Genomic DNA, 19,029 nt, shown 5'->3' with positions numbered 1-19,029 from the left:
GGCCATGGCTCACGGGCCCAGCCGCTCCGTGGCATGTGGGATCTTCCCGGACCGGGGCACGAACCCGTGTCCCCTGCCTCGGCAGGCGGACTCTCAACCACTGCGCCACCGGGGAAGCCCAAGAAAAGATTTTGGCTGGACCTTAAGGATGGGTAGGAGTTGGCCGGGGGAAGGGGGTTGGGGAGGAAGGTCACCGGCAGCTCTGCCCTGTGCTGGGGAAGAGCTTGGCATTTTGGGGTATCATTTGGGCAACTGAGTTTGGGGCTTGGGAGGGGAGTGCAGAGAAGAGGGAGGGGAGAGAGTGGTGCAGACGGATGGAAGGTATGGATGGAGAGCCGTAATCAGCGGATAAAGGGCCCTGTAAAATCCCATTATTTAAGAGCCCTGGAAAGATTTTAAGTGGAAGAATCGTGCGCTGTAGAAGCATCGCTGGCTGCAGTGAAAAGATTATGGAGTCTGGATGGGGCTTGCCCGGTCGTCCAGGTGAGCACTGGGGAAGCTTTGGGTTAGGGCTCCAAGAGAGAAAGACAGGGTGTGGTTGTGAATTGCTGATGGGAGATGAGAGGGAAAAGTCAAAACGCACTCCTCGGTTTTTTTGGCTTCTGGGTGGATGGTTGTGTCTGTTCCTGAGAGACGGGGCAGGAGGAAGATTCAGCCACAAGTGGAAGGACGGGACTTTGGCCGTGTTGAGTCGGAAGAGCTTTGGAGACGTCTGGTGATCGGTGACTGGTTGCTATGCAGTCTAAACCCAGGGAAGATTCAGGTTTGGGAATCATAGTGAGGGGTAAGCCATGGATGAGGACCCCCCCGCCCCCACCCAAGGGGTGTGTTCAGGGTTTAAAGAGGAGAGGTCAGGTCGGAACCGTGGGGAGACATGTATGGGAAGGGTCTGACCCAAGGTGAAGGCGCTCAGTTAGATGACTTGACAACCGTCTTGGGCTTCCGTGTGTTTTGAGAATCAGTGTTAAGTTTTGTGGAAAACCTTGTGAGATTTTTATTCCTGATTTCATTGAATTTATGCTTTATCTGGAGAGGTTCGACCTCTTGGTGATGGGTTTTCCTATCCACAAACACAGTTTCCTTTCCATTTATGTAGGGATTGTACGTCTTTCAAAGAAATTACCATTTTCTCTGTAAAGTGACAAATCTTTGCGAGATTTATCACTACTAGATAAATTATGGCTTTGGTTTCCGAATGGGGTATTTGGAATACAAAAAATTATGTTGTCTAATGCCTTATTTCTGGCATAAAAGAATGGAATTGGTTTTGATATGTTGGTCTTGCTGAACTTTTTAATGATTTGTTCATAGCATCTTTTCAATCTTCTATCATCCTTCCTTAGCGTAATGACACTTTTACTTCCTTTCCAATCTTCACAATTCTTTTTCTGTTCTACTGTGTTGGCTAGGACTTCTATTACAGTGTGAGTGTTCAGTGTTGAAACTCAGCATTCTTTATCTTATTCCTGACTTTAAATGTAATGCTTTTAGTGTTTAATCATTAAAAGTTTTGGTCACCAATTTCAACCTGTGAATGGGTTTTTTTTCCCTCACCAACCAGCTGGGTGTCCTACAATTCAACTCAGTTCTAACATTATCTACCGGGAGGTAGTGTGAGATCCCACAGGTTAAGGGCTCAGTCCCACAAGACTGAACCCCTGCAAGTTCAGGTTATCACCGACTATATATTGGAGGTTCCAATAAATCCCTCCCTTGGGTTCAGTTAACTTGCTTGAGTGGTTTACAGAACTCAAAACATTTTACTTACCAGACTACCAGTTTACTGTAAAAGGATGTAACTCAGGAACAGCCTGATGGAAGAGATGCATATGGCATGGCGTAGGGAAAGGGCGTGGAACTTCCATGCCCTTCCTGTTGGCAGTCACTCTCCCCATATCTGCACACGGTCACCAACTCAGAATCTCTCAGAACCTTCTCCTTTGGTGTTTTCATGGAGGCTTCACTGTTGAGGTATGGTTGATTACATCGTTGGCTGTTGGTGATTAATTCAACTCTTGCCTCTCTCCCCTCCCCAGAGGTCGGGTGGGTGGGGCTGAAAGTTCCACCCTCTAATCACTTGGGTGGTTCTCCTGGCCACCAGCCCCCATCCTCAGGTGCACCTCATTACCGTAACAAAAGATACCTTTATGGCTCTCAGCACTTAGGAAATTTCAAGGATTTTGGGGGCTCTGTGTCAGAAACAGGACAAAGACCAAATGTGTACTTCTTATAAATCAAAATATCACAATAGGTTTTGGGAAGAAATCTGTTGTTAGATTAAGGAAGTTCCTTTTGTTTCTACAGTTTGCTAAGAGTTTTTACTGTGAATGGGTCTTGTATCAAATGCGTCTTCTGAGCTCATGGTTCAGAAATGTGGTTTTTCTGCATTCGCATGTGTGTATGTATTGTGTGGCCAAACTTAGTGATCCTCATTGTTGTTTTTTTTTTTGTGGTACGTGGGCTTCTCACTGTCGTGGCCTCTCCCGTTGTGGAGCACAGGCTCCGGACACGCAGGCTCAGCGGCCATGGCTCACGGGCCCAGCCGCTCCGCAGCATGTGGGATCTTCCCGGACCTGGGCACGAACCCATGTCCCCTGCATCGGCAGGCGGACTCTCAACCACTGCGCCACCAGGGAAGCCCTAATGTTCATTCTTGAATGATATTTAGGTTGGGTTTCTAATTCTAGGTTGACAGTTATTTTTCTCTCCATAATTTGGAGATGTTATCGTGTGTTTTCCAGTTGACAAGTTCACTATCAATATATACAATCAGTATGATAATCTTTCCCTTGTAGGTAATCTGCCCCTTCACTCTGGATGCTTTTAAGATCTACTCTTTGTTTTTGGTATTCTTCAGTGTCTCTATAATATCTGTTCATTTTATTTGAATTTATCCTGGTTAGGATTTAGTATGGTTCCTGAATTGGAGGATTCGTGTATTTCATTAATCCTGGAAAATTCCTTGCCATTATATTTTCAAATGTTGTTCTATTTCATTTTCTATACTTTTTCTCAAATGTTAATTGAAGGTATGTTGAACTGCCTTATTGTGTTCTTCTTGCTCTTTATCTTCATTCTTTTTAACGCATTTATGAATAATGTCCTCAGATATATCTTCCAGGTTGTTAATTCTTTCTCTAGCTGTGTCTAATTTGCTGTTACTCTCAGTGGTTGAGATTTTAACTTCAGTGGCTAAAATGTTTATTTCTAAATATTCTATTTGGTTCTTTTCCCAGTCTGCTTTGTACTTTTTGATAGTGTCTAATTCTCATCTTTCCAATTCCTTAAGTTAGTAATCACTTTAAATACAATTATATAATAGTTTTATCTGATTGTTCAATTATCTATAGCTCTTGGGGGATCCAATCCCATCAAATCTTGATCATGGTGGACTGTTTCCTCTTATAATTTGTAAATTTGGATTTTGAGATTCTTGAGCGAGTCTTTGGATCTCTGCAGTCTGAGTTAAGATTGTCTTCTCAGAGATTTTCAGCCTGGGATCACTATTTATTTTTGTGAATTGGCTGGGGGTTCCTGCGTAATATAAAATACAAATCTCAAATCCACTTAAAGGCAGGCCCTTGGCTACAAATTCTTAGGAAAGAAAATTCTTTTTTATACCTAGGGCTTAGGCCAAGACAGGCAATCTTCCTAGTCTATTTTGTGAGTAGTCTACCTTTTCTCTGAGGATTGAGGTATTGTTCGCAGTTCCAACCTCCCTGTGTCTCTCAGGTGTAAGGTCTCTGGGTGGCCACTAAAACCCAGTGTCTTCATTACTAAGATCAGCTTCAGCCTCTGCTTCCTGGGGTTGTAGTAACAGCTCATCTGCCTATTGTTATAGGTTTGAGTTGTCTCATTTGGGGCCTCTTTACTTTCTTCTGAAGTCAGCTATGTATTTAAAAGTGTACTTCTTATGTTTTATCGTTTCTAGATTTCTTTTACAGAGTGAGTTTTAAAAACCATCTTATCTACTGTATTGCCAGAAATTAAAGTTAGGAACTCTTTAAAGAAGTTTGTTTTGGAAGGTACAGAAAAATGTTTCAACATTCACAATAGGATCAAGACCAGAATTTCTGGTAGAGAATGAGCTAGTTTCTTCCAGATTATGTGACCCCCTCAGACACACTTCAGGAAAAACTTATTTTAACTGGCCACAGAGAGGAAGTTGACATTTGTTATGCTAAAAGACCTGGGACCCTGGAGGGCGGAGATCCAGACGCAGCTACACTACTGATTTGCTGCCTGACCTCGGGCACGTCCCTGGGCCGTTCTGGTCTCAAGTGTCCCCATCCTCAAGCTGAGAGGATTGGGTTAGGTTTCATACTTCGAATTTCAGTGGTTCTAACTTCCTTCCGACTGCATGTCTGTGCCAGCAGCCAGGGCAAGCTTCTTGGAACCTCCAACCCCTCCCAGGATGTGCTGCCCCCCACTCAGCTCCTCCTTGTGAACTTGACCATGGTCACTCTCATACCCACCTATCTGTGAACAATGTGTACCTCTGACAGGCCTGGGGAAGGGAGAGAAAGTGAGGGGTACTCTGGGGAGGTCTTATCTCAGAGGGTCCTGGATGCAAGTGGGTGGGAGCTCGTGTTTCAATTCCTGGCCCTGGGTTTGGGCTGCTGGACCACACTGCTCCTCATGGCTAACGGGGGAGGGGGTGACATGTGTGATGGGGAGGGGGTCCTCCTATGCAGATGCGCTTGGTGGCTGGGAGAGGAGGGATGCTGGGACCTTGGGAGGGCTTTGGGAGGCAAATGGTACCCACCTGGTACTCATAATCCAAAAGCTGCCTTAAGAGTACTAGTATGTACTGCTTCTTCCCAAACTCCTGAGAATCATGTCCAGAAATTCACGGCTTGGACAGTTGGAGCCAAGAGATCACTGGGTTTGTCTCATGCTAGTGACTAGAATAAGGTGTTGTCACCTTCTGGAGGTACCAGCCATTCAACCTCGCCATATCCCCAACATGTGAGAATCTGCCAGGGCTAGAATCTTCCTCTGAAAAGAGCCTGAGCTGGGATGGAGTAAGAGAATGGCGATCTGAATTTTACTTTGCATGTTTCATATTTTAATTATGGTTGAAATTAAACCATAGTTTTATGGTGCAAAATTTATCATCTTAACCATTTAAAAAATAATAAAATTATTTACTTATTTATTTCTGGCTGCATTGGGTCTTCGTTGCTGCGCTCAGGCTTTCTCTAGTTGCAGCGAGCGGGGGCTACTCTTTGTTGTAGTGCGTGGGCTTCTTACTGCGGTGGTTTCTCTTGTTGCAGAGCATGGGCTCTAGGCGCGTGGGCTTCAGTAGTTGTGGCGCGTGAGCTCAGTAGTTGTGGTTTGTGGTCTCTAGAGTGTAGGTTCAGTAGTTGTGGCACTCAGGCTTAGCTGCTCCACGGCATGTGGGATCTTCCCGGACCAGGGCTCGAACCTGTGTCGCCTGCATTGGCAGACGGATTCTTAACCACTGCGCCACCAGGGAAGCCCCACCGTAACCATTTTTAAGTGTATAGTTCAGTAATGTTAAAAGTATATTCACAAGTGGATCTATGTATATGTTTAACTAATCACATTGCTGTACACCTGAAACTAACACAACGTTGTAAATCAACTCTCCTTCCGTAAAAATTAAAATAAAACATAAAAAGTAAACTTAAAACAGAAAAAAAAAAGTATATCCACGTTGTTGTGCAACACATCTCCGGAACTTTTTCATCTTGCAAAACCGAAACCCTATACCCCTTAAACAGCAACTCCCCACCTCCTCCTCCCCCAGCCCGGGGTAACCACCGTTCTACTTTCTGCCTCTATGACTTTGAGAACCCTAAGGATGTCACATAAATGGAATCACACAGTATTTGTCTTTTGTGACTGGCTTCTGTCACTTAGGATAATGTCCTGAAAGTCCATGCATGTTATAACATGTCCAACCATGTTATTCAACCTTCCTTTTTAAGGTTGAATATACTCCACTGTGTACAGATGCGACATTTGTTTTATGCTTTCATTCATCCATGGACATTTGGGTTGCTTCTGTCTCTTGGCTATTGTGAATAGTGCTGCTGTGAACATGGGTGTATAAATAATCTCTTCGAGACCCTGCTTTTGGTTCTTCTGGGTGTATACCCAGAAGTGGAATTGCTGGATCATATGGTAGCTCTTATTTGGATTTTTTTGAGGGACCTCCATACTGTTTTCCCCAGCGGTTGCCCCATTTTCTGTTCCCACCCACGGTGTACAATGTTTTGCATCCTTTTGCCCCTTTTTGATTTAATGTAGAGCATCCCTGGCACTTGGTCCTCGTCTCCAACTTCTCAGCTCCATCTGGGTTCTTAGAGCCATGATAAGAGGGAGCCTGGTCATTGAGCTCCTTTGACAGGGTGGGAAGCTGAGGTCTATGGATGGGAGATAACCTGCCCTTGACACCCCAAATCTTCCACCTCACTCTTTGTTCCCTGGGATCCCCGGCCTTTCCCTTTGAGGTCCTGTGCCCTGATCGCCAGGAAAGGAGGAGCACCTGGTTCAGGGGTGGTGCTCCCTGGGTCCCCCCACCCCAACCCTGGCCCACACATTCATCCACCAATGCCGTGGTTTCTGCCCAAACAGGTCCAACGGGCGCTCCTCCAAGCGGAGCCTTGGAGGGCACGGCCGGCACCATTACCTCCAACGAGTGGAGCTCTCCCAACTCCCCCGAGGGGAGCAACGTCTCTGGGGGCAGCCAGGCCTTGGACAAGCCCATCGACAATGACGCAGAGGGCGTGTGGAGCCCCGACATCGAGCAGAGCTTCCAGGAGGCCCTGGCCATCTACCCGCCCTGCGGTCGGCGCAAGATCATCCTCTCAGACGAAGGCAAGATGTATGGTAAGGAGGCTGTCGGGCCTGGCCAGCAGCGCCCCCCAACTCACGGTCCAGGCCTGGCAACAGCCTCAGCACAGCAACCGCGCTCCTGCCGAGTGACCGAGGGAGGTGACTTCTTGGGGCTCCTCCCAGGTGGACGCTGCTTTACTCTGTCCTGGGCTCCCAAGGGATGGGAGGGCCTCGGAGGAAACGTCTTTGGGTGGATGTGGAGGATGGTGAGAATGGGGTACTGGAAGACTGGTAGAACATCCCCCGGGGCAGGCTGGGTAAATCCCTCTAGCCATCCCCCAGGCAAATGCCTCATCTTCTCCCAGCTTCCCACCTTGGCTGTGTAGGCGGTTAGGAAGGCCGTCCTGGCTCGTTCCCTCCCTCCCTTCCCCATGCAGGAGCCTACTGTGTGTCAGGCAGGGTGGGGCAGATCTAGACCCTGCTCACAGCTCAGTGAGGGTGAGCACACATGTAACTGTACACAAGGCAGACAGGCATGTCCCCGGAGAGGCTGAGGACCCTTCCCTCAGGGACGTTCCCCTCCAGCCGAGAGCCATCAGGTAAGGCTAAGTCTTCCTGAGCCGCTGAGGATGGAAACATACAGAGACACAATGTCCAGCAGCCCCGTGGGAAGGACTGAGCGGTCTACCCGGGGCTGTGTTGACTTTTGGATGGAAGAGAGGGTATCTGGGGGAGCAAAACGAACACTGAACGGCTGTTGAGAGGCTCAGGTCAGCCCCCATTGACACTGGAAAGCCCGCCAGGACCCTCAGCTTGAAACGTGGGTCTTGGGCAGCTGAGGGGGTCTCTGACTGGCTGAAGCCCCTGACAGCAGAGGGTCTCGTTCTGCCCCCCCATGAGGTGGCTCCAGGCCAGGCGACCACCCGTACACGTGTGCCCCTCCCCCAGCGCAGATGCTTTGTCAGCTGTATGGGGGGCCCATGGGGGTTGACCCAGCTCATCTCCGAGGGCTGCTGTAAGAATTGCCACAAATTTAAGGGGTGCCTTGGACAACAGAAATGTATCCTCGTGGGTCAGGAGGCCAGAAGTCTGAACTCAAGGGGTCCCTGGGGGTTGGTTCCTCCTGGAGGATCTGTTCCGTGCCTCCGTCCTGGCTTCTGGTGGCAGATGGCAGCCCTTGGTGTCCTTGGCTCGTAGCTGTATCACTCCCATCTCTGACCCTGTTGTCACATGGCCATCCTCTCTGTGTCCCTGTGTGTCCTCCTCTTACACGGACACCTGTAAGAGGTTACCAATCATTAGATTTAGGGCCCACCTTAATCCAGTATGACCTCATCTTAACTCATTACGTCTGTGAAGACCCTGTTTCCAGATAAGGCCACGTTGTGAGGTTCTGGGTGGACGTGAATGTTGGGGGGACAGCAACACAATTCAATGGACCAAACTCAAATCTGCTTAGTTACTGGTCTAGGGAGTCGTGGAGCTGCACAGCCCCGCCCACTTCATCCTTTACCTACACCTTCCCTGCAGGGCCAAGGGATTCCTTCTCTCCTGCTTGTTGGGGAAGCAGGGTCCTCTCGAGCTAGACCCTGGGTCTGCTCCTTGGTCAGCAGTCAAAGCTCTCATCCCTCCTTACCAGCCCCTCTGCTGTGGCTCTGCTGGGGCCCCACTTCTGTGGGCCTCCACGCCCCGGGTCGGGCCCCCCAGGCCTCCCTGCTTAACTACTTCCTGCTCTAATGCTTGCTTCTTACTTTTGGTCCCTACGGAAGCTTCGTGGAGGAGAGAGCCGCCGTGTATGGAGCACCTGTGTGTCCGGGGTGGGGCTGCTGATGGAGCTGGGCGGGCGGGGGCTCTGGTATCCTGGGCTCTTCCCGCCGCTTTGGTGGGGAGTGGGGTGCGTGCTGGTCAGGAGCTGAGGTGTGAGGGGGAGGGGTGTGTAGGGCGGGTCCCGGGTGTGGCTGGAGAGCTGTCCTGTCCCTGGGTGGGGCGGTGATCAGTGGCCAGGCGCCTCTCAGGGTTCCTCTTCCTGCTTTAAGGGGACAAATGGTCTGGCAAACACAGGTGGGCAAGAGACGCTCAGCATAGGGAGAAAGCCGAGGGTGCTGCCGTGTGGGGAAGGCCCAGGAGGTGCTGACCGTGGAGAGCCAGCAGACGGCGTGTGAGTGACGCCGTGGGCCAGCTGTTTCTTTGTGTGTGGTGGTAAAATATGCCATTGTAACCATTTTTCAGTGCACAAGTTCAGTGGCATTAAGTACATTCACATTGTTGTGAGACCATCATCACCATCCGTTTCTAGAATTTTCTCATCCTCCCGAACTGAAACTCTGTCCCCATTAAACACTCACTCCCCCCCTCCCCCAGCCCCTGGTACCCACCATCCACTTTCTGTCTCTATGGCTGTGATTCCTCTACAGACCTCATGTAAGTGGAGTCACACAGTATTTGTCCTTCTGTGTCCAGCTTGTTTCACTGAGCATCACGTCCTCAAGGTTCCTCCGTGTCGTAGCAGGTGTCAGAAGTCCTTCCTTTTTTTTTTTTTGTTTGTTTGTTTTTGCGGTATGCGGGCCTCTCACTGTTGTGGCCTCTCCCGTTGCGGAGCACAGGCTCCAGACGCGCAGGCTCAGCGGCCACGGCTCACGGGCCCAGCCGCTCCGCAGCATGTGGGATCCTCCAGGACCGGGGCAGGAACCCGTGTCCCCTGCATCGGCAGGTGGACTCTCAACCACTGCGCCACCAGGGAAGCCCAGAAGTCCTTCCTTTTGAAGACTGAGTCACATTCCGTCATATGATAGACCCCATGGTGTTTATCGGTTCACCCAGTTGATGGACATTTGGGTGGCTTCGCTTGTTTTAGTCGTTAAGGGTGGATATTTCTATCCGTATTCACATAGGAAGGTATAGGGGTTAAGAGACTTGATCTTTGGGCCCCTGGCGATTGTGACTGAAGCAGGGTTTGGGAAAGGCAAGGCTGTGCACTTCCAGCAGGCCTTGGGGTGGAACTGTGTTTGGCAGGAGGGGAGCCGTTGAGTGAGGGAAGCAAGATGAAAACAGTGTTTGGCAAACTGTCCTGGCCTTGCCTGCGTCCTTTGCGGCTCTCCTTCCCTGTGCTGAGACGGGGAGGGGCCGAGGCCAGGAGCCTCTTAGTGACGGGGAAGGGGTGACAGCCTGTGCAGATGCAGAGAGAGAAGCTCAGAGAAGCCAAGAGCTTCTCCCAGGGTCGCTCAGGTAGTAAGTGGGAGCAGGGGCCGGGTGGGGCAGTGGTCAGCGCTCCCCATTACCCCGAGTGGCCCTGGTGAGCTCTGCGAAGCCAGCCTGCCTCCTGCTTGGCCCCAGCTCAGGTGGGTCAGGCTCTGGACAGGGGGACCGGGGAGCGCCCCGCGGAGTCTGGCGACCGACCCAGCCCCCATGGCACCTGTCCTCCGTGAGTACACGTCCCGCTGGGGTCCAGACGCTGGCTTAGCCCCATCTCGTCTTACCGGCTCGGGGGCAGAGCCAAGGCAGGGCCTTGCCGGAGTGGACGGGGGCTCGGCAGAGCGGAGCAGCCCTGCTGGGGGGTATATATAGCTCTGAGCTCAGCTCCGGGTGTGGGATGGGCGGGGGAGGGGCGGTAGAGGGACCAGCCGCCAAGTTGGCTCAGACTTGGTCTCCCTCAGGCTGCTCACCACCCCTCTTTCTCTCAGGGACCCACCCTTGCCATCCTCTGTGCCCCGAGAGCCCTGGTCCTTACCCTCCCCTGCGCCCCACATCAGTGGCCTCAGCTGGTTTCCAGGTGGGCAGCTGGCCTCAGGCAGGAAGAGCAAGCTGCCCAGAGGAGGATTTGAGCCCCGGAGTCTCTGAGGACAAGGGGTCAGTCCTGCCCCCAGCTCGGCCCCCGCACACCCAGAGCAGGGTCACCCACCAGGGCCAGGCAGACATGCAGGTGACACGCGGGCGCAGGACAGATCCGCACTGAGCCTCCCTGCCTTCCCCGGCTCATGGCAGCCTTTGGTTTTGCCCTGTCACCGTGTGACCCTCGCCCTGGCACTGCCCGTCTCTCTGACCTCGTCGCCCAGCCTGGCTCTGCCCCCCTGGCAGGTGGCAGGAGGTGAGCGTGGCTCCCGTCTGGCCCGGGCGGCCTGGCTCCCCCTCCGGCTGCCCGCGGCCCGGGGCTGGCTCTGTCTTGCTCTGGGCGTTCCTCCCCTCTGCCTGCCAGGGCCCTGGCTCTCCTGGAGGTTGCTCTGAATCTCCCGTCTCTGCCCTCTCCTTTCTCCCTTGTCTCCTTGGTGCCTCGTTTCCTGTTAGCCGTTGGGCGGTTCTCATCGAGGGCCGCACCACTCTGGACCAGGCCGGGCTGGGGCCGTGGTCTCTGCTCTCTGTGGCTGCGTGGTTGAAGGAGAGACAGGAGGAACATCTTTGGAAAGTAAACTGAGGGCCCTTAAGTTGTATGTAGCCAGTCAGCGGAGGGCTGGCTTATCTTGGAAGCTTTCTGGGAGGAAGTGGAGCTTGGCCAGGCAGAGGAAGGCGGGGGGGAGTGAGCCTTGGTCCAGAGGCAGGGCTTTGCCTGCTGGGTTTGGGGGTCCCCGTGGGGATCTGGGCAAATGTTGTGATAAGGGACCATCAGAGGTGAGTCACTAGCTAACGAGAGGCTGAGCAGGGGCTGGACCAGGTCGGGCTTTGGTCACTGAGGCGATGGGACAGGTCACGGAGCCTCATCCGAGCTTCTGCTGCCCCTTCCTCACCGTGGTCCTGGGCCCTCCGCTGCCCTGTGCTTCGTGTCCCTCTTCTGGCCTGGAGCCCTGGCGTCCTGCTTCTGGAGGCCTGACGATGGGCGCCTCTGTTCCCATCCACTCCGTCCAGTGGCCAGTTGGGCAGGTTGTTTACCTCTTCTCAGCTTCAATGTCCCCATTGGAAAAATGGGGATAATAACGATACTACCTTTTGCGGGGTTTTGGTTTTATTTGTTTATTACATATATATATATATTTTAAAATAAATTTATTTATTTTATTTTTGACTGTGTTGGGTCTTTGCTGCTGTGTGCGGGCTTTCTCTAGTTGCGGTGAGCGGGGGCTACTCTTCATTGAAGTGCGCGGGCTTCTCATTGCAGTGGCTCCTCTTCTTGTGGAGCACGGGCTCTAGGCACGTGGGCTTCAGTAGTTGTGGCGCGTGGGCTCGGTAGTTGTGGTTCGCGGGCTCTAGAGCGCAGGCTCAGTAGTTGTGGCGCACGGGCTTAGTTGCTCCGCAGCACATGGGATCTTCCTGGACCAGGGCTCGAACCCGTGTCCCCCTGCATTGGCAGGCAGATTCTTAACCACTGCGCCAGCAGGGAAGCCCAACTTATATATTTTGTGGGAAAATATGAAGAACTTAAAATGCACCATATGACCCTTTGTAAGTGCACAGCTCAGTGGCATTAGGTGCACTTAGACTGTTGTGCAGCCGTGGTCACCACCGTCCTCTCCAGAATGTTTTCGTTCTTCCCAACAGAAGCTGTACCCATTAAACACTAACTCCCCGTTCCCCCTTCCCCGCAGGCCCCGGTAGCCTCTGATCTACTTTCTGTAGATGTACATCACAGTAGTGGAATCATATAGTACTTGCCCTTCTGCGTCTAGATTATTTCTCTTGGGACAATGTCTTCAAGGTTCATCCATGTTGTAGCCTCTGTCAGAACTTCATTCTTCTTGTTAATCGCTGAATGATATTCCATTGTGTGGATGGACCACGTTTTGTTGATGCATTTATCTATTGATGTATATGTGGGTGTTTCCACCTTTTGGCTATCGTGAATAATGCTGCTATGAACCTGGGTATACAAATATCTCTTTGAGACCCTGCTTTCAGTTATTTGGTATATATACCTAGAGGTGGAATTGCTGGATCATATGGTGATTCTGTTTAACTTTTTGAGGAACTACCAGACTATCTCCCACAAGTGGCTCCACCATTTTACATTCTGCGAGCAACGTACAAGTGTTTTAATTTCTTTACATCCTCACCAACGCTTGTTATTTATTTATTTTTTTCAGTAGACATTCTAGCGGGTGTGAGGTGGTATCTCATGGTTTGATTTGCATTTCCCTAAGGTTAGTGATGTCGAGCATCTTTTCATGTACTAATTGAAAGAAGACACCGTCTTTAGTGTAGCTGCTGGGACGAGCGAGCGGTACCAGTGGACAGCATGGGGCTGCAGAGCTGGAGGGGACCTCTTCCTGCCCTTAAGGAGCTCAAATGACTCGAGCCCAGGGAGGCACAGACCCTGTGCACCAGGGCTGGAGGCGGAGTGGCCTTGAAGATGGCATAGGATTTCACCAGAAGCCTCAGAGCCCTCCAGGGACAATGGTGGTAACAGCTCGGATGTCAGGCCTGAAAAGTTTCTTCTCCACAAATAGCCTTCTCCTCCAGCTGCAGGTGTTTATAGCTTCAGTTGATCCCTAGCCAGGGTGCCCCCAGGCCAGGCCGTGGGCATTGGTGGGGCTGGCCTCCTCCCCAGCCCTGCCTGCAGGGGTGAAATGTCAGCTGCTGTAAAGAGCTCCCTGTGAGGCCTCTGCTGAAGCGAAGATCTGTCTACCTGCGGGAAGCTCATGCCCTTTTCAACTTTGAAAACTAATAGCTTTAGTTCTAATAGGACCTTATCAACAATATTAGCAAAACAACTGTCTTTGATGACCCTTCTTAAAGGGCATAAACGCTGAATATGTTTACGGCCCTGGGGTAGGGCTGGTACTGGGAGGAAATGAGACACAGAAGAGGCCTGTCCCAGACAGGATTTAGCAGATGGGGTTTTCATGCTGCTGTGTGACTGAGGGAGAGCGAGCCTGGGGTGGCTGGCAGGACACGTGTGACCCTGGGTGTGGGGTTTGGAGAAGGGCGGTCGTCACTCTGTGTGGACCCTGCATTGGGAGTGCCCCGCCTTCAGCCCATGGTGGGTGGGGCTGTGGGTGTGAGCTGGGGGCTTTGGACACATGTCCTCTGACAGATGGACCACAGTCTGGTGGGGTGTCCTTTCCAGTCCCACCCAGGCCCTCTCTGGGGTTGGCCAAGGCCACCTGCCACACTGCAATGCCCAGCTGCCCAGCTGGCCTCCACGTGGTCCAGATTGGCCTCCTGCCCCGGTCTGGGATCTCAACCTCCAGAGGGTGGGAGGCCCGGGGTTATGCAGCTGGTGGCAGAGCTGGGACGAGGATGCAGCTCTTGCCTTCCCACCAGCTCACCTGGATTTTCTACTCGTTTCCTCCTGCTGTTGCTCTTTTTCTTTTTGGCCACGCCGTGTGGCTTGCGGGATCTCCATTCCCTGATCAGGGATTGAACCTGGGCCATGGCAGTGAAAGCCCGGAATCCTAACCACTGGGCCACCAGGGAGCTCCCCTGCCATCGCTCTTTGCTGCCTTCACTGTGGCTTTACGGCTCTGCACACTCCTTACATCTCTCTGCTTCTCCCCCAGCTCTGGGAGCCTCCTGGCGTCTCAGTCATCCAGGGCACTTTGGCTCCTACGGCTCTGAGTACCGCTGTCCAGGAGAGAGTGAAAACACATGGGCATTGGGACTTCCCTGGCGGTCCAGTGAGTAAGACTCCGTGCTCCCAATGCAGGGGGCCTGGGTTCGATCCCTGGTCGGGGAACTAGATCCCGCATGCATGCTGCAACTAAGACCTGGTGCAGCCTACATAGATAGATAGATAGACAGACAGACAGACAGACAGACAGATAGAGAAATTAAAACAAAAACAGGCGGACCGGCTCTTGGTCCAAATCGTTGGCTCTCCCTGCAGGACCTGGGCCAGGGCCAGGTCAGGGCCAGGAGCAGTGAGACATCACTAAGGACTTACTTCACGCAGAGACCCAGGGAATCGGCCAGGGGTGGGAGGGGTGTGGATGGTCCAGAGAGGCGGAGCAGAATGGTCTCTGGCAGAAGAAACTCCCAGCCCAGCCAGGGGAGACATCCGTGGGGGAAAAAGCAGCCATTGTGAAGCCCTGGGTGTGGCCTTAGAAACGGACGTTCCTGTGGGCTTGGGACAGTAATAAACCATGTGACTTTGAATAAATCACTTTCCCTCTCTGGGCCTTAGTTTCTTCTCGCTTAGGCTAGCTAGGACCCCTCGTGCCCCCTGGTCCATCCCCTCAATCCTGTGTTAAAGAGAAGTTAGGAGATAGACTCTAGGACCACGCTGCGGATAGAATGAAGATGAGAGCAGCTGCACGAGCTGTTGTGAGGACGAACGTGTGCGCACACGTAAAGCCTACCGTGTTCACTCTGTTTGTACGGGTGCCTGTACGTGCTCCACAGACGGTCATTATTGTTACTGTTATCACGAGAGTGAAAGAAACTACAGCAGCTCCCTGTGTCTGTATAAGGCCTGGATTAGAGGCCAGCTGGTTTGGAGGCAGTTGAATGGCCGGGTTGACCTCGGGAGGACCTCAGGGGGCAGGAAGGGAGCTGTTTGCCCCCCTTGGCTGCAGACACCCAGAGAAACCCAGGGCTCCACTCCCACCCAGGGGATCCCCCACTGCTGAGCAGCAGGCCGGGCCTGGCTGGAATACGGTCCGAGGGGCCTGCAAGGGAGAGGAGGAGGCCTCTCCCGAGAGGAGAGAAGCACGACTTCCAACGTACGAAGACAGCCGAGCCAGCCTGGGACCCTGGGTCTGGCTCCTGTGACCCCACTGCTGGCCTCGTGCCTAGGGCCCGGGCCATGCCTAGGGCCTGTCTGCAGGCAGAGCTCCTGGACCCTGTGGCAGAGACAGAGGTGGTGCCGGGGCTGGGCGGGGGCTCCGTCCTCGTGACATGGGGGTCACCTGTGACATGTGGAGTAGGGGTCTCGGCCGGGGCTGGGCAGGGGCCTCCCAGCTGCTGTTTAACGGGTGCTACAGAGTACACGCCACTGCGTCCAGCCAGGAGGCCCGTCCGGACTGGGAGGGGACTTCCTGTGGACCGATCACCTTCTCCGCCAGGCCCTGTGCCACTTCCAAGTGGCTGAGCCAGGACTCAAACCCGGGTGTTAGCCCTAGGTCTGCCGGTGGCCCATATGAGTGGGATTTTCTGGGCTCAGTTTCTCCACCTGCCTGCCCTTCTGTGGGGGAGGTCGGATTTCCTGTGACGTCAGTGAGGCTCACACTTCGGGGCCCCTCACCTGCGTGGGCCCCTTCCAGGCGCCTAAACTTTTTCTTTTATATTTTTTTAAACTCTTATTTATTTATTCAGCTGCATCACACGGCTTGTGGGATCTTAGTTCCCTGACCAGGGACCGAACCCAGGCCCTAGTAGTGAAAGCGCCGAGTCCTAACCACTGGACTGCCAGGGAATTCCCAAAACTGTTTATTTATTTATTTTTAATTAATTAATTTATTTTTGGCTGTGTTGGGTCTTCGTTTCTGTGCGAGGGCTTTCTTTAGTTGTGGCGAGTGGGGGCAAGTCATCGTTGTGGTGCGCGGGCTTCTCATTGCAGTGGTTTCTCTTGTTGCAGAGCACAGGTTGCGGAGCATGGGCTCTAGGCCCGCAGGCTTCAGTAGTTGTGGCTCGCAGGCTGTAGAGCGCAGGCTCAGTAGTTGTGGCACACAGGCTTAGTTGCTCCGCAGCATGTGGGATCTTCATGGACCAGGCAAGAACCCGTGTCCCCTGCATTGGCAGGTGGATTCTTAACCACTGTGCTACCAGGGAAGCCCCTCGCTCTCCTCTTTTATAGCTGTTACCATTTGCCTTACATATTGAGGTGCTCCTATGTTGGGTGCATAAATATTTAAAATTGTTATATCTTCTTTTTGGATTTATCCCTTGAGCATTATGTAGTGTCCTTGTCTCTTGTAATGTTCTTTATTTTAAAGTCTATTTTATCTGAGATGAGTATTGCTACTCCAGCTTTCTTTTCATTTCCATTTGCATGGAATATCTTTTTCCATCCCCTCACTTTCAGTCTGTATGTGTCCCTAGGTCTGAAGTGGGTCTCTTGTAGACAGCATATATATGGGTCTTGTTTTGGTATCCATTCAGCGAGCCTGTATCTTTTGGTTGGAGCATTTAATCCATTCATGTTTAAGGTAATTATTGATATGTATGTTCCTATTACCATGTTCTTAATTGTTTTGGGTTTGTTTTTGTTGGTCCTTTTCTTCTCTTGTGTTTCCCACTTAGAGAAGTTCCTTTAGCATTTATTGTAGAGCTGGTTTGGTGGTGCTGAATTCTCTTAGCTTTTGCTTGTCTGTAAAGCTTTTGATTTCTCCATCGAATCTGAATGAGATCCTTGCCCAGTAGAGTAATCTTGGTTGTAGGTTCTTCCCTTTCATCACTTTAAATATGTCATGCCACTCCCTTCTGGCTTGTAGAGTTTCTGCTGAGGAATCAGCTGTTAACCTTATGGGAGTTAGTTCCCTTGTATGTTATTTGTCATTTTTCCCTTGTTGCTTTTAATAATTTTTCTTTGTCTTTAATTTTTGTCAATTTGATTACTATGTGTCTCGGTGTGTTTCTCCTTGGGTTTATCCTCTCTGGGACTCTGCGCTTCCTGGACTTGGGTGGCTATTTCCTTTCCCATGTTAGGGAGGTTTCAACTATAACCTCTTCAAATATTTTCTTGGGTCCTTTCTCTCTCTCTTCTTCTGGGACCCCTATAATGCGACTGTTGGTGCATTTAATGTTGTCCCATACATCCCTTAGGCTGTCTTCATTTCTTTTCATTCTTTTTTCTTTATTTTGTTCCACAGCAGTGAATTCCACCATTCTGTCTTCCAGGTCACTTATCCGTTCTTCTGCCTCAGTTACTCTCCTATTGATTCCTTCTAGTGTATTTTTCATTTCAGTTATTGTGTTGTTCATCTCTCTTTGTTTGTTCTTTTATTCTTCTAGGTCTTTGGTAAACATTTCTTGCACCTTCTTGATCTTTGCCTCCATTCTTTTTCCGAGCTCCTGGATCATCTTCACTATCGTTATTCTGAATTCTTTTTCTGGAAGGTTGCCTATCTCCACTTCATTTAGTTGTTTTTCTGGGGTTTCATCTTGTTCTTTCATCTGGTACATAGCCCTCTGCCTTTTCATCTTGTCTGTCTTTCTGTGAATGTGGTTTTCCTTCCACAGGCTGCAGAATGGTAGTTCTTGCTTCTGCTCTCTGCCCTCTGGTGGATGAGGCTGTCTAAGAGGCTTGTGTAACCTTCCTGATGGGAGGGACTGGTGGTGGGTAGAGCTGGGTGTTGCTCTGGTGGGCAGAGCTCAGTAAAACTTTAAACCGCTTGTCTGCTGATGGGTGGGGCTGGGTTCCCTCCCAGTTGGTTGTTTGGCCTGAGGCGACCCAGCACTGGAGGCTACAGGCTCTTTGGTGGGGCTAATGGCGGATTCTGGGAGGGCTCATGCCAAGGAGTACTTCCCAGAACTTGTGCTGCCAGTGTCCTTGTCCTCAAGGTGAGAGACAGCCACCCCCTGCCTCTGCAGGAGACCCTCCAACACTAGCAGGCACGTCTGGTTCAGTCTCCTATGGGGTCATTGCTCCTTCCCCCGGGTCCTGATGTGCACACTGCTGTGTGTGTGCCCTCCAAGAGTGGAGTCTCTGCTTCCCCCTGTCCTGTCGAAGTCCTGCAATCAAATCCCGCTAGCCTTCAAAGTCTGATTCTCTGGGATTTCCTCCACCTGTTGCCAGACCCCTAGGTTGGGAATCCTGACGTGGGGCTCAGAACCTTCACTGCAGTGGGTGGACTTCTGTGGTATAAGTGTTGTCCAGTCTGTGAGTCACCCACCCAGCCCTTATGGGATTTGGTTTTACTGTGATTGCGCCCCTCCTGCCGTCTCATTGTGGCGTCTCCTTTGTCTTTGGATGTGGGGCATCTTTTTTGGTGAGTTCCAGTGTCTTCCTGTCGATGAGTGTCCAGCAGTTAGTTGTGATTCTGGTGCTCTCGCAAGAGGGAGTGAGCGCACGTCCTTCTGCTCCGCCATCTTGAACCAGGATTTCTGAGGGTGGCCTCTTGATTCAGCCTTGGCAGTGGGGAGAGGTCAGCTGGGGGCCCCATGTGGCCTTGGCCGTGCTCTCTGGTTACAGCCCAGGTGGCTGACAGCGCACTTGTCTCGCCTCTTCCCTGCATCAGCAGCTCCCTCACTCCCACTGCTGCGGCCCTCTGGGCTCAGCCATGCCCAGCAGGACAGGGCAGGTCCCGGAGGTGGAGAAAGCAGGTAATAACTCCCGCTCAAACCCTCTCGCTCTGCCTCTCCCCACCAGTGCCCTCTTTATGGTCTAATCCTACCCGTGGTCAATGCAGCTCAAGGCTCACC

At 51.7% G+C, this 19,029-nt stretch overlaps 1 protein-coding gene across 1 annotated transcript in view; it reads left to right on the top strand.

The window, feature by feature from the left end:
- TEAD4 (TEA domain transcription factor 4) overlaps positions 1 to 19,029 on the top strand; it is a 62,027-nt gene that overhangs the window by 20,300 nt on the left and 22,698 nt on the right. Inside the window, exon 3 of the mRNA XM_065888427.1 lies at positions 6,604 to 6,858. Within this exon, the coding sequence (XP_065744499.1) occupies positions 6,852 to 6,858 (7 nt within the window). The 5' untranslated portion in view covers positions 6,604 to 6,851. The remainder of the gene's footprint in view (positions 1 to 6,603; positions 6,859 to 19,029) is intronic.

Source organism: Phocoena phocoena, chromosome 11 (genome assembly GCF_963924675.1).
Source record: "Phocoena phocoena chromosome 11, mPhoPho1.1, whole genome shotgun sequence".
NCBI lineage: Eukaryota > Metazoa > Chordata > Mammalia > Artiodactyla > Phocoenidae > Phocoena > Phocoena phocoena.
Note: the sequence above shows the minus strand (reverse complement) of the source record. Positions and strands in the feature narration are given on the sequence as shown.